Genomic DNA, 21,017 nt, shown 5'->3' on the forward strand with positions numbered 1-21,017 from the left:
AAAACGTGACCCACTTTATGAACATGAGCAACTGTAGGCTTGGGGGCCATTACCAAATCCAAAGGGAGACAGATCTTTTCCTGTATGATTTCACCCAGATAAGAGTTTTAAGCAGCACATGGCTTTGAACAGCCCTGAAAGAGTCTGTACAAGTAATTTTCTCCCAGATGGGTTTAGAGCAGAAGTGTTTTCTGARCAGTTATAACCCTCTAATAGTATATAATTTGAATCTGTTCCCTTCCACTTGATACTGCCTTCCCTCCCCATTCATTCATGTTCCTTAATCAGACAAATCCTCTCCAAGAGATTATAAAATAATTTCCATATGGGTTTCCTGGGAGAGAAGAGGCAAAAATGAACACGGCTATATTCTTTTCTAGGACACTTAGGAGCTTAAACTGAGAAAATAAGGCAARGGGTTCAAACTGAAGGACAGTCTCAGCTATCTAGGTTAGTCTGACCAGCTTAGTCACTAGCAGTCAGGTATCCTCAGTTAAGAGGAAGGCACTCAAAGACAGCAGACAGTTTTTTCCTGTCTCTTAACAGAGAGAGACACYACTTGAAGTGCAAGAGTGGGAACCCTTCCAAAAATGTGTCTTTGTACATAGCTGTAGTGACTCACTTGAGCCCCAGTACTCCAGAGAGGAGATGCATTTCACAGCATCAGCTGCCCCTCAGCACTGCTACTTGATCTGATGGATGGCAATGGAAGTAAATATTTGCACAAGAAACACATCTCCTTTGCCTTATACAAACAGAGACTGGCATGGATGCTACAGGTGACATAAAATGATGGCAAAGTAATCTGAAATTGCAAGGCGTGGAATGAAAACACTTGTTAAGGTTCCTCTCAAGCACAGCCATGTTTCTTAATTTTGTGCAAGTTTTTTGTCACATTCTTCTGTTTCGGTCTAATTCAGATGGATTCTAATCCTGCAAGAAATATAAGACTGCACCAGCATTCTTGCACACAATAGGTAGAGTCTATTGTCATGTTATTTTTAAAAGTTTGCCTGCTCAGGCACTTCCTTCTCTATGATTAGTATCTCTAATGCTTTCTTTTCTTTTGTTACAAGAGGCACTGTAAGACTAATTGAATTTTTTTCATTGTTATTAATCCAATCCTTTGTTTGAGTTATTTTTTTCCTATGTAGCTTATAAATTATTACAATATTCCATTATTTACTACTACCAAACAGTAAATTTGCATTAGTAACTACAGAAAAATTATGAGTAAAAGTAATGAATAAAAAACCACCTGCTGCATGCTTAGAGAAAAATGCTTTGCAAAATATTARTTGCAATTAGTAATTAAACTCTTTTCCCTACAATATCAGATCCAGGTAGAACATATTTCTTTTAAAAGCATTAACATACTTTTAAAAGCTCTGACATTCTTAAATTTGGCTGAAGTAATATTGAAGCAATACACTTACTGGTTYTAGAAACATTTTACAGAATGAAGATATTAGATTTTACTAGATTTGCCCAACATATACACCATATCCTATTTTAAAATATTCACATAACCCAATAAGTTAACCAGGTTAAGTTGCAATGATTTTCCTCAACCTTCACAGTATTTTTTTGAGGCATTCCCAAAATGTAGCTCAGCAAGCCCTGAACTGCATGTTGAAGTAAATTGGTGCTTCTCCTCACACCATAAAAAGATGTAATAAAATGAAAATAAAAGATGTAATAAAATATCTGCTTTTAAAGATCTGAAAAAACATTACACACCACTGAATTGCTCACAACACTGATTAAAACCAACCCAAGCAATGCTACACCCAAGGTCAGCTGAACTCAGGCTTTTACTGTTTTAGCCTTTTAAATGCTGCTTTTTAAAGAAAGAGTTAACAGCATTATTATGTGTGGAATGTTAAGTGTTTATGCAGAAGGCTCCCTTAAAAGGGGGACATATCCTCAGTTGCCACAAAGTGGTACTTAACAAATGCTATGTCTTCTTAAGTAGAAGGTAAAATCAACAATCAAGTTGTCTATTTTTTTTTCCTTAATTGACTGAGTGATACCGAACTTACTTCACAGCATGATAATTAATCACACTAAGTCAATATGCACCAGCCTACAAAAACGGGAGTTCAGCCAATCCATGTGGAAGATTCGAGCCTTTGCTCACATAAACAGTGGCACTTCCTAAAGCAGATGTTCTCAAACTAATGCATAGCATTAGTAGCCACTGGTCCTTAACTGGGGGGGAGAATGAAGATGAAAAGAAAAATAATAGAAAAATAAAAAAAGGCGCTATAAGCAGTTGCAACCACTATGCAATAAATGGCCATTCTCTTAAAGCCTAAAAGCACGTGTATGCATCTTGCTCAGAACATCCCAATCAGGCTCCCAGATTCAGAGAACGCCAAAGGAAGACAAAAGGAGATTTATATGGGAGCTGAAAGGCAGTTAGCCTTTTTTTAAGGCAAGAAATAGGCAGAAGGTTACAGGACCTTGAAAGTGCAGGATCAAGAATAAACTATTATGTTTTGGTCAGAGRGGGTCAAAGGTTGATCCCCTGACACCCATCTACATGCTGGGTTGGAATTTCTGAGCATCTAAAGCATCAGTGGTAGTTCTCCTCAACTTAAAGCAGATTTGAGCAAAAACARGTCTCAAGAATGACTGCATATGACATATGTATAACACAGCAGAATGGCAATTAGTGTGCAGTGTTTTTATAATTGGCCAGTTGTACCCAGGCCCCCAATAAAATTTTAGTTCAGATGTAATTTTTTTAACATACATGAGGAATAAAACTTCACTTTTGCTGTTATCTTGTACTTAAAAACAGAAAACTAAATCTCAGGAAACATACAGTTGTTCAAATCTGTAATCATTTGCTTTGGCTTTGAAGCTTCACAACCACATACCAAACCGTATACTGCTTGTGGTTTCAAAACTTAGAGGCAATGAACTCTTGTTTTCTAGCTACAACAGAGATGGCAGTCACCTGCTGAATCACCAAAACCATATCCTGGCACACACATTTCTTCTGAGCTGCTTCCCATTCAGCTGCTTGTCTGGGTACATCTTCCTTGCTTCTTCAGAAAAAGGTCATCAAGAGGTGCATGCTGATAAATTGCAACTTATCATCAGATCTATCAATATCATACTGCTTTAGCCACAAAAAAGGGAGGTGAGGCATGAAAAATCAAAGAAGAAAGTTATTTAATTCCTCGCTGAATGAGATCTGTGAGAAGTTGAATCTAGATTCAYAGTTACCTACTTCTGAGCCCTTGGTTCCTAAAACCAGAATTTTCTCTTCCTATAACAATTTTTCAATATGTTAGACAAAAGCAAAAGGTTTATGTGCATAAAGCTTATCAGATATTACATATTGTTAAAAAAAAACAGCCATTTGTTAGGCTTTTGATTTGTAGAAAAGGCAGTTCAATATCATCTAGAAAATGACACAGATTTTTTTTAATAAAACAYTACTTCTGAAATAGCTAAACTCTTTGCTTAAGGAAAAAATCATATTGAAATAACTGTTCTTTTTTCTACATCAGYATTAATTTTTATTACAAAGCCTAGGAATCTAAAGTGGTTTTTAAATTCCCTTTACAGCTGCAAGTTATTTTCTTATCCATCAGTTTCATTGGGGAACTCAGCTCACACAAACTTGGACCTGGTACTCAAATATTAACTCAAATCCTTGGGGTTTTTTTTTTTCTACTGAAACAATGCCTTGCCTTATCTTTATCTTAACTGATGGCTTGACTGCAACTTCATAGAGCTATTGCCTGGGGAATTTCTCTACAATTTTAACTGAAAAAATAGAAAGTGTAAATTATATTCCATGCACGAAAGAGGACAGTTTATTCTACTAGTAAAAGGCAATGTTGAGTTTTGCAGTTATTGCACTAAAAGGCTATGAAGTGGGTTTGGAAGGTTTCTTTACARGACCATTCAATTCCAACCCTTGCTATATAAAGATATTAATGAATAAGCTCTAACAGAAATATCTCATTTAAATTGAGGGGGGAAAAGTCCTGATACAGTCCTAAAAGCTCTCAGTCATGGGGCTCAAACCCTTCCTGCAGATCATTAACTCTTGAGTTTTACCTTCATGTTATGACAGGGTGCATGAAAAGRGGAACTATTTTTCCTTCTRCATCACTAGGTATAACTCAWTAACATTAATGCCACCTGATAATATAATCACAAGGAATTTGTATTTGCATTTTTATCCTTCTGAAGGATCAGCTACAAGCCACACAATTACATGTACTGGGTTTCTCCTGTCCACAAAATTTCCCATTAATTAGATCAATAAAGCATATTAAAAAAAAGCCTTCAATATCAAGGCTGTATGACAACAGATGTATTTCAACATCCTTTAATGTGAYCAAATCAACAGCCTGATCTCTGGTAAGATATTACACATAGCACCATACCACAGAGCACAACTGTATCACAGCAAAAATCATAGCAGCTGTGAGGACAAGCAAAACTGTTTGTCTTTTTCTAGGCATGTCTCTTACCATTGTTTGGTAAAAGTAAACCAAATAACAAATGGTATAAACAAGGAGAAAACTGGAGACTACTCTTTTTTTTTCCTCTGAATAAGTCAAATACATCATATTAAAAAATGTGGCATAAGGGAAATAATCAATAAAACAAAAAGACATTATCCCTCAGTTTGTAGCTGAGATGAGACACCAAGAGAAAAAGAGGAATTCACTCACAAAGCTAGATGTTCTGGTGGCCCACAGGAATTGTAGTGCTGAAGATGTGACAGTGGAGTTTGATGGGGAATTCAGAAGATTTGACCAGTCAAGCCACGGACTTACTTGAGTAATTCCTACTTTATGCAATCAGTTAGAATTTGTCTTGAGGGGCCAACTACGTGTATCTTTCAGCTTATTAGATGTTATACAACACCATGCAGAAAGTCTGCAGTGCTGTGCAATTGAAAAAGGCACATGGGTTGAATTTCAGGAGGCAACCACTCAGTGGAAAAAAATTAGCATCYCTTTGTTCAATTAAAAACACAGTTTAGCATGCATCACTGAGGGCGACTAATTCCTGTTTGTAAGTTCCCTTTAATGTTCACAGCTGGCAGGCAGCAAACCTACCTTTTCTTAAGGCAGTTTCAGATAACTATTTATTCTAGTTCTTACAGTTTAGTTCATTTAGGTCTCTAGAATAACTATGGTTAGTTTTATCACTAACATAATGCCTTGTTAAACATAAAGGTTGGACGCTGCACAGATGAGCAGGGGCTCCCAAAACACTTTTCCCAGGACAACATTTATCAATACATTATCTAAATCTTTGAAGAGCACTTCTGAAATTATTTTTTTAACTCTTTAAAAAGAGGTAACTAATAAATTATCTAATTACAAGAACCAAACTCTGGTAAGTAGAATTAGCTTATACTTATCTAGCTGGATTTCCAAGACAATTCATAAAGCAATTGTTTTTTAAGTAAGTAGTTTATCAAAACATGTACGGAGAAGAAATTGTTTTAACAGAGGTGAAGTTTTTGTTTACTCAGGAAAAATAAACAGTGTTATAACTGGCTAGAACTGTAAACATCTACAGAGCTCAATCATACAAGCATGTCTTATTTCCTGTTTGATTTTATCTGTATTTTGATATGGAAAAACTAGGGCATTTCTCCCATTGGCAAGCACACACAAGAGAAAAGCTGCTGAGTCATAAAGACACAGACAGCAGTAAAAACTATTCCAGAATTAATAGATGACTTTTACACATTTTTAATGTGTATTCATACTGAAGCTATAAATAACTAGGACATATTTCTAAGGTAAGAGTCAAGCAAACCGTACTTCTACAAATTCAGATGGTTGAATCATGAAGCCCCTRGAAGACACATATTGAAAGCCCAGTGCTACCTCAAATTATAACTCTGCACTCACACTGTCATTGGAGGAGGGAGCAACAGTTGTGGTGATTTGGATAAAAAAAACCAAAAAGCTCCAAATCGCATTATCTTTAGGTGCTACAGTACARTAATAATGTTAGCAAAGATTACAAGATTTGGAACACACAAGGCCAGAGAAACAGTRGTACTTCCTGAGTSTAGGAAGTMCCTGTTCTGGGTTTGAATGTCATAYAGCAGYGTCAATCTCCAGAACASTGATKTTGTTAGAACAGGAGAAATTAAWTTTTAGGCTCTGATCTCTGAAAACAAGAGTCAGGAATCCAGAGCAAAGCCCAGAACAGTCTGCTTAAAATTAATCTCCCTATTAACAAGGGCTACAGAGAAAAAATAAATGCTCTGCATACTGGGACAGGGTTTTCAATAAATTTTACAACAGCTTTGTGGAACATAAGAGGCTCCTACACTGACTTTTCATATGCCTTTGATGAAATAATACACATAGGGCAGAGAAGAAGAGATAGCCTTTCATTTTTCTTTCTTGCAAAGAGAGTTCTAACAATGATTAACATCAACCACTGAAATACCAGAATGTAACAGGAAAAGAAAATCCAAAGAAAATMCAAAAGAAAATCCAAAAGAAAATCCATTAATTGGTAGCATTTGTACCTGGTTTCTGCTCTTATCCTACAAACACATTGACATTTTAAGCTCTTACTTTGTGATATGAACAGATTTTTCAATTTTAGTTGKTCAGTTTGGGTTATATTAAATTGCATCAGTCCATGGGGGTATGGACTGCCCAGCTGCATCAGATGCCTAGTGACACAGCACTCCAAAAAATAAAAGCTAAGACTGTAAAAACATACACATTTTGAGATTTAGGGTGACGCCACAGCTACATGACTCTAATCATCATTTTTGAAGATCAGAATTTAGGACTTCAAAGCTTAAATCCCTACTTACYGTCTGTTACGTAAAATACAGGCTAAAATAGTCTGTAGCAGACAGTCCCAAATGCTCAGTATGAATCTCAGGGGATTGGGAGCAAGGGGGAGGTTAGGAGAAAAAAAGAAAAAGAGACCAGCAGWGAAATAACAAGCATGGATCAGGAAATAACTTGAACGATATGATAGTCTGATACTAAAATAGCTATACAATCCCAAGGTTGACATTTTGTAATAAATCTGGATTTGGGCCAGTGGGGAAGACAGTACAAAAGGAAGCATAGTTGGTTTGTTTGTTTGGGYTGGGTTTTTTCCCCACTTATTTTTTTTCCTCCAACTCTCAGATAAGATTCAAAGAAGCTCATTCAAAACTATGAAAATTAATGCATATGCATGGTATAAAGTATCAAATACAGAAATGCTAATTAGAGAACATTTTAGCTTCCAAGGTTAGAAAACAAGTAAATTTAGACCTGAATAATATTTTAACAGAACAATGTATCTGCTRGAAGAATCACCAAGATGTGGTAGATTCTTCATATAATTTCTTCACATCAGAATCAGAGGGTGTTCTGCAAAAACTCAGTCTATCAAACTATGGGATATTTTCTACCTTGGGTGCAAAAAAAGGCTCAAGACAGAGTCACAAATCAAATAAGCCCACTAGAAGCAACAGTAAATTCTTATGTAGGAAAATCCATCCACATAAATATTCAAGAGCAGTCAGTGCAGCCTAACTCCACTGCTCTACAGGGCTTGAGCTTTTCCTGGTGTGGGGGTCAAGCATCTATGTATGCAGGAGCGGGGAAAGGATGCAACATGAAAGGGAAGTCACACTTTCAAAACACACATGAGGAAAACTGCATTAGACAGACACAGCAGGWAAAGATGCTGACTGTCTAAAATACAGCAGATCTGTCCTGACTTGCTTTTATTATCCTGGTCTTACTGGGTTGTGTTTTAATAATTTTTGTATTTTCAGGTTTCTGTTTCAGACCACCACCTGACACTTGGCAGAAAGGTTATCTAATCTGTAGACTGGAAATGTGTTACTGCCCTTCTCAGTGTGACAGAATAAACGCATTGTCTCCCACTTTGCCTGTCTTTCCCATTTRTACATCTTAGACATACCCTCCAGAACAGGAGCCACATGCAGTCTGTTCTCTCCAGCACATGGTACAATAGAACAGTGGGCATTGCAGGAAAAATACATTATCAAGAACATATTTTATGTGATGACAATGGCTGCACTGCAAATTTCAGCTATACTATGCCAAGGAATGTTAATTACATTAAAAAAATAAAAAAAAAAAAAAAAAGTAATGCTAACTTACTGTAAAAAAAAAATCTTAATTATTTTGTTATTGCTGTGCTTGCCAGAATCACTAGCATCCAACATAAGAAACCAATTCTAAACTAATTTTGAGYGGAAACTTTTTTCTATAAATGCAGAATACTGCCCAATAAGCAAGAGGGGAAAAAAAMCCCACGTACTTTAAACCACAGGAATTCTTAGTGAAAGGGATGAAAGGACAATTAATGAGCAACATGCTGAATTTTGTTTCTAATGTATTGATACGCACACATAGCACCGCTACTTCATTTTCGGTTCTGCAAGCCTCTCCTTGATTCTCAGTACACCTTTAAGATGAAAAATCCTACCCCAACATTAAAAAAGTGATCATTCATACAAACTCTACTTTTCAACCATTAATTCTATTTCACYAAAATCCCAAGAAGACCAATTATAAATGCTTTTCCTTACTGCAGTAAAGTATTTAAGTGAGTATCAATTCATCATATAAACTCCAAACCTAGAGGCAAAAGGGTTTTGTCCTTTAGCATGCATGGGGAGCACAGGCTGTGCCTAAATGATTGTCCAGTTGTGCTCCAGATGCTGAGCTCACACTAACCTTCATCCACACAAAGAGCTGTTGTCCCATTTTCCACTTTATATTTTTCACTGCTGAATGCACACATGCATGGGCACTTAACATAAAATGAACTGAAATAATACCAGGACAACACATAAAGTCTTTACTGATCATCAGCAGACACCTGCCCGATTCATCACAGYCTCTTAAAAATAAAAAGCTTGCCTTAAGCCCCTTTCAGAAAAGTATCTTACATGCACAAAATAAACACTCCAGTGGTGATTTAAGCTAACCTGCTTGACTTYGAGAGCTGCTAATCCACTTCATACAACAGGTAGCATTGCACAGCTGAGAAGCGACACCACCCTAAACCACTTTTTAGCTTTGACTTGCCACACAGGACTTTATAAAGAAACAGACTTGAGACACATTATTTTAATCCACTACTGTAATTTCCTTCTTGAGTCAAAGTCAAATTTGTACATAAAAAAGCATGCCAGAATGCTCAACATGAGGATACAGAAAGTCYTCTGGTATCATGGAGACTTGAGACTAACCTGACCACACTATACCAGTGTATCTAAAGGGCCACTTGGCAAAACAAGAACATCTCTAAGAACAACAATCAAAAGAAACTGCTTAACAGAATACTGTCACAGAAAAGAAAGTTAGAGAACTTTGTCACACAAGAAAGTTAGATCTTTCAGTGTTGGGGAAGAGAAAAAAGCAAACACCTATTTTCTACGTCCTGAAATATGGCAAGCATTCAGAGGTCTACCCTATTTCAGTAGACACTACAGGAAAACTCACCTCTCTCTAGCTCCAGAGAACATTCTGTACCACTTAATGACTGTACCATCTTAATGGCTGTACCATCTCAATGACTAGACTCTGGGAAAGACAGTTTTTTGGTGGTGGTTTTTTTAATTTTTTATATATATATATACACTTTATATATATATATATATATATATATATATACACACACACACTAACTTTCAGTAACAACAAAAAAACCTTGTAGACATTGAAGTGAGACACATTTATTCAAATTGATGCAACTGTTTCAGATGTCTTTCACAAAACAGTTCTTTTTCTCCCCCCAGACTTCCGCCTTCAGAAAACAGACATTCACTATAGATTATTTAAACTTGGAAAAATGCAAGTGTTTTCTTTGAAAAAAAAATCTATTGTTACAGCAAAAACTTGAGTTTCCTTTCAAGCAAGATCATATGATTACACGTTTATATTTTACTTTCCGCAGGAATTTGCACACCCCCCCATTTGTATCCTGTTATTCATTTAGCGTTTCCCTTCACTTCAGCATGCWGCGTTAATAAAGTGGAGCTTTGGCTCAGTTGAGGCACTGGAGGTGACAATCAGTGCTCACTCTTGCATTTGTCAGATTTATTCTACAGGGTTTCAACTTCACAAAACACTTCTTTGAAAAAGCCTTCCTGAGAAGCACTGCATAGATAGATCATGAAAATCAAACCCAGGGGTTTTCTGTTAATTCTGTTCTTCAAAGCACTAATTTTTCTTTTTGAAGGTGAATTTCAATGAAATAGAGTCCATGTTATTTAGGAAGACTAAAATAGTATAAAGATCTAATTTTCTCTATTGTGTCTGTCAGTCCTAAATTGGTTACTTTTATTTATCTTTACTTAAGTCATTGAAGTTAGTCTTTAAATACCTGCAGATGGAGACTGATGACTAACCTGATTTGTAGTCATACAGTACAAAGGCCTGAAAAGAAGTAAGACTTTTTCAGGAAGACTTTTTCTGTTAATAAAACCCATTAAGACAACTTCTACTGAAGTTATTCTGTTTGACGGTAKAAATTAAATATACTTCACTTTACAATGTTCAAAAAGTCTTGCACAAGATGAACAACATCAAATATTAATCTTTTCAAATTTACCAGGTTTTTATATTATAGAGACTAAAGGAAAAATATTCTCCTGTAGTGCACCCTGAAAATTCCTTTCCTACAAGGCAAATCAGAATTCTGCTCATTAAKTTATTGTAACATAAATAAATGCCCTGCAGACCACAGACGTGGTCCAGTACGGCAGCATASTTGCATATGTTTGCCTGAAATGGATAGAATCCTAATGGTATGTTACTAAGTTAAAAACATGAGTTAAGTTTGCTTCAATTCTGGGTCCACCAAAGTTAAAAGGCAACTTGAAATACAAATATAACTTCTCTGCCACTAATGCACACCTAATTCATCACCACTCTAAATGGCTGAAAGCYGCCATCATGTTCAAATTACAAATCAGCAATTGATATAAATTTTGGTGTGAAGGAATTCTGGATGTCTCTTTACAGCTAAAGCCATGATTTTATTTCCTGTACAGAAATCTTAGCCTTCAACTCCTGCATTCCAGGACCTTCAAGTGCAAATTGGAGGGGAGAGGCAGGAAGAATAAAAATCAAGCACTTCCATTGCATGAGAAATTGAGATGAGAAATTCAGATTTGCTATTATCACTCCATCCCAAATAAGAAAAAACTTTCAATCTTGGATTTATTTCAGAAAACACAATATAAAAAACCACAACAAAACCCATTTCATTGAGATTAGAACTTCTTCAATTCACCAAGAGAATMCAGACAAGCAAAACAATCTCTTTTACAGCAGTCTACCTGAGATAACATCTTGCAAAGATTTTAATGAAACTGATGTGCCAAGAGATCTCTYATTTGATGGCAAAAGATATTTTCCGCTGAAAAAAACACTGCTAGAAATATTTGACCAGCTCTASCCTTAGTGTAGACTTAATACTAAGAATTGTCCTGAACACAGACTCAAGACACTTRAACATATTCTTCAAGCAATAAAACAGAATATAAATTTATAAGCATTAATAAACTGAAGACAGTTCACACAGTAAATGAAAATAAACATTCTTTCCTCCAGCAGGAAAAAGCAGAACTATCTTAGACACTTAGGTTTCTTGAGTCCTTTCATCCATGTTATGGAGGCTGAAACTATCTTAAACTGATGAAGACAGAGTATATTTTAGTCTCCAAAACAGTTTAAAAAACAACTTGAAATTGACTATCAACTCTATTGCAATCAAGATTCTTCAGCTATAGCTGATTAATAAAATTTCATCTTCAATATAATACTGTAAAATCTCACTGACTGGTCAAAGAAAATGAAAATTAATTAAATATAAGCTCCTTGCTTTATTCCTGCAATGAAAGGATCAGACTATTTCTGCCTTTGAAGAAGCTGGCATGAAGCCAACCAACACATCTCACCCCACAGAGCAGTTCGGGTAGTGAAGGAGAGGAGACAGGACTCCTCGGCCAGCCCTGAGGTGACCAAGGACACACACTTCTGACCCTATGACTACTCTGAGTGCTGCTGTATTACCCTTGCCAGGGCTGGAGACAGTGCACACCTGCCCACATAACTGGAGAACCTTAGCTGGCGTTTTAATGCCTCATCTCCTGCATTAATCAGGGCTTGAACGGAGGAAAGACTTTGTCTCTATTCTTTACAAGTCACCTTTGCAAKAAAATATAGGAAGGGGCACTATCAATTACCTTATATCAAAGCAAAGTCATTTTTGATGCATCATTAAGAAAAATACAGCTGGATAGGAACTCATAYGACATAYTTTGAATCAGTAATAGTTTTACAAAGGCAATTTTCAGAGGGGGAAAAGAGAAATCTCTTGGGTATCTTTGACAGTCTGATGAAAAGGWCTGGAGGACTCATTAAGGGCAATATTACTTCCAAATGCAAAGCTTTGAAAGACTGGTGACCTAAGTGAAATATAAGTAGTTACATTTGGTTTCAAGAAAGTGGAAAGCTTACTTTATACAGTTACATTGTATATACTCACTCAACTGGAGGCTCCATTAAAATACAGATAAATTTTACAGCTTTAAGTACTTAAACAGCTGAAATCAACATAAAGTATAAACTGATTTTTACAAGCAGCTCAAACCCAAATAAATTCCCAGTGCTTACCGTCAAAAAAACTTTTAGCTCTCAGGTAACTGACGCTAAGCCTAAGCACAGACAGCTTATCCAATTTGGCGATAACGTCTTGAGGGAAAGGCAGCAGGCTCGCCAAGCGATCCAGCTCCGCATTCAAGCGGTCCCTGTGTCTCTTGGATGGATTGGACTTGACTCCTTCGGCYGGGGATGGCTTTACACTGTGGCAAAAAAACAAACACAATATAAATGCCAGCTCCTTTCCAAAATGAAGGCAAATATTTGCCAAGCCTAATGCTATAAAYGGTTTCAAACTGTAACAACTGAAACGTTTTCCCAAATGACTTTATTTCCCATTGAAAATAAAAAAATACCTAAGATGGCTTAACCTCCCCTCCAACATACACACTGTTAAACGAAACCGTTTGAGCTACAATGTCAATTTAAACTTGCAATGAACATTTGAAACCTTTGAGATTCAGCCTTTTTTATTAAAAGCTTCCTATACTTTCAGTCAAATGTCCCTTGAATCCTTTGAAATGGAAATGTATTCCAAATACAGCAATAACTTTTAGTAATACTTGTATACAAATAAATTTGATACKTCATTAACAATTTCTCACAGATTTCTTTAATTTTTGGAATAGGCTATTGTTAACTGAATACAATAAAAGTTTTAATAACCTGCAAGGCATCCAAAACTATACAAGAAACCATGAGATATAGCTCAGCCAGCACGTAAAATCTTTGTAGCAAACAATAYTGAGCYCATCCTTTAAGTCACCTCTCASCTGAAGGCATTTCATTTGAGTACAKCATGACAAAAGCATGCATYTGTACCTTACAAAGAACAATTTTAAAAGCTTTGTGTTATGAATTACATAATGAAGTTTTTGTAAACTTTCTGTTTTCCATTCATATCCACCCTGAACTCCAATTCCASATACTTGGATACTCACATCTTCCCACATACACAGAAGTTTGGGAACAGGTTTAAACCCTTACTCATTTGAATTACARTTAGTCATTACAAGGCAATACTGAAACCAAATAATTTATCTGCATAAGCCATAGTACAATTTATGCTCTTTAGTAAACAGTTTTCTAATTAGTCACTCACTGTCACTTTTCCAATGCTGCAGTTCTACGTCAGATCTACAGCAGTTATCAATTTGTGCTGCTTTCACAGAAATGTTGGCTCTGCAAGATGAATCACTAAAAATACTGAGTGTAAAGACATTCAGCAGCTAATTTCTTCAGTATTTCATTTAGTCTGCTTCCAACTGTCATCTTTATAACAATTTTATGATGAGCAATTGTGAAAGCTCCAATGGTTATTTTTTCCACTTCTTAAAGTAAACCATATAATTTCAAGTAAGTCACCAAATAATGTCATCTTGTGTTTTCAGTCAAATTACTACTGATAAAGTAGACATTCTTATTTTTAGCTTGTTTCTACTCTATGTCTTGATTACAMTTCTTTTTAGTTTAAATTCAAGCTTTTTACAGACATTGCTCATTCAATTGTCACTTTCAAAAACTTGCACTTAAAGCCCGGCTGCCTGCCCCCCAGCACTACAACTGTCCTTTTCCCCATTAAAGGAGCCTTATGTGGAGCCTGGAAATGTGAAGACACCATAAGGCAAAACGTTCTTAACAGACAGAAATATAATATATGAGCAGAAATTGCTCTCCAGCAAGTTAAAGTTAAACTTGCTGATGAGTAAATATAGTAAATTAGTAGTGCTTTAGACTAAAAACACTTGAAAAGYGGGTAAAACAGTTGAATCAAGAATTATGAAAATTCTTTCCCTTGAAAAAAACACAGGTCCATCATCAATGGCAATGGATGGCAAACTATTTGGTTAGATGTGTGCTTCAGTCACAAACAATGACTTTGACACCAGCAGTTGACCATATTCCCAAGTGAACATTAAACTTTAAATAATTTAGCAAGGTTTTCTTCATATYCTCTTATGCTGGCAGAATATTAACCTGTGCAAGCTATATGAAACTTAAATATAGCCCTAAAAAAAAAAAATTAAAATCCTCAAACCTTAGCAACAACATGAAAGGGTATTTCTTAAATTTTTTAAATGTATTAGACAGTTTATAAATGTAGAAACAAAATAATAAATTCCAAACATTAAGCATGTAACATTTGTATAACAATTAGTGAACAGCTAACTACTATCAAATCAGTGATCTGCGTCTGAAAACTAGAGGACTCCACAGAAACAATTTAACACATGCAAACTTTATGAAATGAATCAGCATTAAGACTTTTCTGTCTTAACAACTGTCCCCTGCTTTGCTTTAAAATTGCAATTGACAGAGTAGTTGAAAGTATGTGCAAAAATGCAGTCATCTCATCAAACTGTCAATTAAATGTGATTGTTTTTCTAGTTTACATTTACTTTCTAAGGATTTCTCACTTTTAACTAGCTCTGAATTTCTGAATACTAAGTTACCAGCATTTGCAGCATAAACCTTGCCTTACTCTCTCTCTTCAAATCGATTATCTCTGATTTTCCCCTTTGTCACCCAGCTAAAATCCACTACATAAAAATAGATCCTTCAGTGATGAAGGGAGTAAGGGCAGAAGTGCCAGGGGCATAAGCAGCAAGCTAAATCATTTTCCATCCACTTATATAAACTCTCAGTGCTAAAGACAGCCCAGCTTCAATGCAGAAAATTATCTTCGAGGCAAATTATGTGCTATGCCAAGATTAAATCCATGCATGTGCTTTATTTAAAAGAAAAAGAAAAAAAAAACTGAAGGAGGGAATGTATTTTAAGCTGATCTCTCAATTCTTCTACCTTTCACAGGAAACCTGAATTCCCTAATCAAAGGCCAGAGGTCTCTGTACACCCAGTGCCTCTGAACTCATCTACAACCAATATCACCCAACAGCTGCAAGACAAGCAAGAATACTTAACTTTTGATTTAACAATTTTAAAGGATTTGCCATCACAACACCAGCTGACTGCTGTTTACACAGGTCTGCCACAGCATACCTAATCAGAATTTTTCACTACACATGCTCATCATGTGCACCTTCACAGACATTAACGCTAAATTATTAAAAAAGGCAAATTACCTGAGTCTTAATTATTATCAAAAGGCCAAATTAAGTTTCAATATTTACATGTTCACTTATAGTATCTTAAAGAGAAATTGAAGCAGTTTCTAAGAAAATGCAAAGAAAGCGTAAGTTTATTTTGTTCATGCAACATAAAACACTGGGGAGAACAGTAGAAAACCCAACAGCCGAGTACTGAAAAGCATGATATCTTAATAACAAGACTGAAGCATGAAATGAAATCAGAGAAAAAAAGAAGGTGCCAGAGGAACACTGCAGATACAGAGACATGTTTTTGAAAAACTAATTTGTTAAAAAAAMCTAATTATTAGTTCATCAGAACTGTCTTACTGCTTTGGAAAGAAGTACATAAAGAACATATAAGTCACCTAGCTAATGGATTTAATCTTCTCAGCTTTGAATATTTTTCATCTCATATTTAACAGTACACTGAATAACACATGTTCTTATGTACAGGATTTTATTCAGTGGAGKCTGGGTATATGAAATCAGTTACCCCTAAGCAATTAATACAATCCTAAAAAATTATTTATTTACTTAAGCAACTGAAAAATACTTCTAAGCATTTATTTTGATTTCCCACACTGAATTTATGACTACTGAAAATTCAGCTGATGATTCCTTTGGAAACAACAGATAAGACACAGACTATCAACCTCTTAAATCTAAAGCTGTTGTCAACCAGACCTGAAGGAGTAGACCCTTTCCAGTGGCTCTTTCAGCAGAGACTGAAAGAAGTCAAAGTTCAAACTGCTGAAGGGATAAAGTTGTTTTACTAAAAAAAAGAAAAAAAAAAAAACTCAAGCAGTGACATGCTACTCGTCTGATGCTGGGCTACTGTTTGTCCTTCAGTAGTAAATAGTTTTATTTTGTTCAGGTTGGTTTGATGCATGAAGGATTCAACTAGAGTGATAGAAACATCCAGAACAGCAATCAAGAATGAAAGYTGGACACTCAGTTTTAACATATTTCACTACGGTTAAAGATAACAAGCCAACATTTATTGGAAAAAACAAACAAAAAAATTATGTTCCTGTCTACCATCCATGTTACCTACATAGGTATACTTCCACTTGCTGCAGATTGTCTTCCTAAAGGGTATGCTTTTGCAAGAAACATTGACCAAAATCAATCAATCAAAAAACTCACAAACATTAAATCAAGTGACTTTTAAGTAGCAGTCTACATGGAGCATATAGCTACACCAAGACTGACAAATATATATAAAAGAAGTTTATTCTACATATGACAAGAGTCTTATTGCCTCCGTTCTAAATAAGACGTGCAAACTGCTGTTTGTAGCAGATATTGCTTTACACAAAGGAATATTTCAATGATTATTTTTCTTTTCTGATTAACTTCCTTTTTGAAAGCTTATTCTGGCACTTCTTGTTTGTTTGCCTTGAAAGAACATATAAATAGTTCCAATTTTTTTTTTAATTAAAATGTCTCTGTTCTGCTTTCTAACATTACCAGGACTACCCATCATTAAGGATCAACCAGTCAAACCTCTGGAGTAATTATTGTCATAAAAACGTTTAAGATACAATAGGTTTTCTTCTGTGTTATTTTTAAAATTTAGCTACTAAATAAACAAATCATTATACTTATTGCCTCTGCATAGCACAAAATATTTAGAACTCCCCACCCCATTCCTTGTMTATTACATTTATCCAGTTATACAAAAAAACCACAACCTATTCAAACACTAGGGGAAAAAAAAAACCAAAAAACAAACCAAATCAGAGCTAGTGGGCAGAAAGACATAAAACCTGCAAGTTGGAGCTGTACTTWTGTAATACCTTTCATCCCACATTAAAATCTATCTGCAGTAAACCCCACACTTCCATAAAACTTGCATTTTCCCTTCCAACTACAATACTTGTATATTAGCTCATTTAACAATCACTAGACAAAAGAAATTCAAGGCTTGGGGGAAAAGACAAAAGCAGAAAGCAGCGGCTGTACGTTGCTCCCCAAACCTCAATGGGGAGTGAAACACCCCCCAGCCCTGCTGCCACCAGGGGGACTCGCAGGGTTCAAACCTTAAAGAGGGACGAAATTGAAAGACTCCAAGGTACTGAGAAAGTGATTTCTGTAGCATATCACAAGCACTTGGAGTGCACATGTTTACCATCTTTTTTTTTCTCTTCCCTTACATGACAAGATAATAAGATGAATTGCAAGAAYAGTTGCCTGTTATGTTCCCCCACGACTGCTTTTCTTTTTCAGCTGCCATACTGTAATTCCCGACTGAATCAAAAAAGCACATTTCAACACTGTCAGGCAACAGCCTGTGACTCTCTCTCAAATTCAGTTCTCTGTAGGGCACWTAGTAAATACTGGGAGTTGTAGGAGGAAAATTTCTTAAATTTTTATAGAGTTATGACCATGAAAAGTCATGCACCTGAAACAAGAAGTATTTCTTCTATTTAATTTTTTTTTCCCATGGCACCTATGGCATTATATTTAGACCTTCTTCCATTTCTGCAAGCTGTCTCCACAGATTACTAATTATTATGCCCCATTAAGGGTTACATATATGGCAAACAAAACATGAGAACTATCAACAGATACAATCTCTTCTATAAAAGATACTAGCCCCAGTAATGTATCACCTTTTTTTTTTTTTTTTTCAATAGCTGTGAATTCTACTGACAGGAGGAAAAAATCAGCTTCAAACAGATTAAAACAACAGTAGTTTCAAACCTTTATTAGCCAGGATCAAGTACATYGTTCTTTTCTCCCACAATCAGTTAAAAAAAGTTTATTGTCTCTCCCACTTTTTTTGGCCTAAAGGTGTGGTCTCTAAGTAGTTATGTGAGAAATCAGAGCCCTCTGACCCACTAGCAATTTCTCCAAGGCTGGCCTAACAGAATCAGCAACCAAAGAGCATAAGGTATTTTAAGAAGAAAATAAATACATGAACACTACAGATGAGATAAACGCCTCACATAAAAATAATTTCCAGTAACCCAAGTAAGGTGGGTTAATAATCAGCCTCCACCTCAATTACAGGTGAACAAACTATTTAAATATGAATACTTTGATTTTGAGAAGAAACATCTCCCTCCGATCCTACGGCAAAGTCCCTCAATAGACAAATAGTTCCCATTAGTAATAAAAAAGAGCTTCAAATCCAACAAATCACAGCAGTTCAGCCAACTTATATAATGAGAAGATAGAAGGAAAAGGGTTACTTACATAGACACTCCAGTAAGGTAAAACAAAAGGTTTCACATCCTCTAGTCAGTGATAACCAAAATTAAGTAATAAGCCAGACATTAAGCAATCTTACCAGCAAGACAGAATACCTCAAACTTTGACAATCAGAACCATTTGCCTTTAGCTATTAGTAGGCTACACATGCCACCAATACATTTCATTTTCTCATGAACAAACACTGATTTCCTTCTTAAAAATCAAAACCTACAGTGTGAATTTCATTAAGTATCTCTACTTTTTTATTTGGAAATGAATGGTCAAAAAAAGCAGGCACTGGACTTTTCATAATTAATGCATTTTCTAGCAGGAGAATTAAATATATACATACACACATTTTTAAACCTTTTTTCTAACTTGTAGGGTAAAAAAAAAATAATAAAAAAAAAGCTATGTACATGCATTCATTCTAACAACTCCAACCGTAAAGAAGCAAGCACTCAAGTAATTCCCTTTGCCCCAAGACAGTTGTCTGCTGTGAATCTAAAAATATATAATCCACAATATGATTTCATCAAATATTTGTCATTTTCTCCTTTAATGCTTTTGTAGTCCTTGCAGTTATTTTACATCTACAAAAGTACCCCATAGAAATGCACAGGGATTTTTTTTGAGCTTTGCTTATTTTTCTTCCAACTTAGTAGCTTACCTTTGCTACTTTTTATGACCTACAGATTCTTGACTTCCAGTTGAAAGTACAASTTAAGCATCTCCTCTAGCCTGAAAATTCCCCTCTCATGAGAGCAACGTTTTAGTGAAGCATATAAAACCTAGGATGCAGTCCTAAAGCAGGTGCATCATGCMAAATTACACCGGCACTAAGCTGTTCAGACAGTTTCAAAAATATAAATTAATAAACAAAAAGCCACCATACAGCCAGAATTTTTTTCCTTCCTCTTGGGGAACGCACTTAGGTTTCTTTGACTCTACACAAAATAAACGCATCTCATGCGGAACCGGATGGTTAAACTGGAGGGTTAAAGCCGGGGGTTCAGCCCTCCCTCCCAGGCAGGCCCTACACGGTGGGAACCGGGCGGGCTTTTCCCGGCTCCGACTCCGCGCTCCCCGCACCTGAGCGGGCCGGCGGCGGCGCGGAGCGGAGCGCAGGGGGTGCGCACCCGCGGTACCCACCCGGCGGGGCGAGCGCAGCCACCGCGCCGAGCCGTCACCTCAGATGCCTCCCAATCTAGGTCAGCCGGCTGCGCCGCGCTGCCCGCACCGCTCCCTCCTTCACCGCCTCGACCCTCCGCGCCCCGACACTCCCTCCTTTTTTTGGGGGGTGCGGGAAGAAAAGCGCAAAAACAGCAACAATCCCGCCGGCACCCCGAGGCACCAGCGCTCCCGGGCGCCCCTGCACCGCACAGCCCCGCGGCCGCCCCCGCCGAGCCCCCGCGGCGCGGAGCGCGGCAGGACGGTGCGCCCCGGGAAGCCCGTCGCTCGCTCTCCCCTCCTCGCCTCGCCCTTCGCCCGCCCGCGGGGCCGCTTACATTTTCTGCACAGGTTTCCGCCGCTTGCGACTGGCGTAGGTGACATTGGGGTTCATCCTGCCGCGGCTCTAGCGCCCCGCGCCGCGGGCGCCGCCGGCCGGGGGCCGCCGCCCCTCCTGCCCGCCTCGCCCCGGCTGCCGGCAGCGGGCGAGCCCCACCGGCGCCGCAGCCCTCGCCTCGCTCCTCCCGCGGGCCCCGCTCCTGCTGCCCGCGGCCGCCCGGAGCTCGCTCGCTCGCAGTGGCGGTGCCGCCTTCCCCGGGCGGGAGAGGACGGGAGGCGGAGGCGCTGMGGGGCGGGATCCCAGGTGATCGGCGGCGGCTACACCCACTCACCACCCCCGGAGGGCACAGGTACGGGGGCGGTCGGGGTTTTCCAGCTCCGTTCGCGCCGCGTCTCCCCGCCGAGGCGACGCCGTCTCCCTGCCGGCTCCTCTGCGGCGGTGGGAGGGTGCGCGGCGGGCTCTGCACCCCGGCGCGGCCGCCGTCTGCTGGCCGAGCGCCTGTCAGTGTGCGCGGCGCCGGGACCGCCCCGCACCGCCCGGCCCGGCCCCGCGCCCCAGCCC

General features: G+C 37.8%; 1 protein-coding gene across 2 annotated transcripts in view; it reads right to left on the reverse strand.

The window, feature by feature from the left end:
* Positions 1-20,619, reverse strand: part of AHR (aryl hydrocarbon receptor) — a 60,270-nt gene extending 39,651 nt beyond the window's left edge. For both annotated transcript variants that reach the window (XM_057371634.1, XM_057371633.1), the window contains exons 1-2: positions 20,455-20,619; positions 12,675-12,862 (exon numbers count right to left, since the gene is read on the reverse strand). In XM_057371634.1, the coding sequence (XP_057227617.1) occupies positions 12,675-12,862; positions 20,455-20,510 (244 nt within the window). In that variant the 5' untranslated portion in view covers positions 20,511-20,619. The remainder of the gene's footprint in view (positions 1-12,674; positions 12,863-20,454) is intronic.
* Between the last annotated feature and the right edge of the window lie 398 nt (positions 20,620-21,017).

Source organism: Malurus melanocephalus, unplaced genomic scaffold, assembly GCF_030028575.1.
Source record: "Malurus melanocephalus ecotype Western Australia unplaced genomic scaffold, MMel_1.1 scaffold_150, whole genome shotgun sequence".
Taxonomy (NCBI): domain Eukaryota; kingdom Metazoa; phylum Chordata; class Aves; order Passeriformes; family Maluridae; genus Malurus; species Malurus melanocephalus.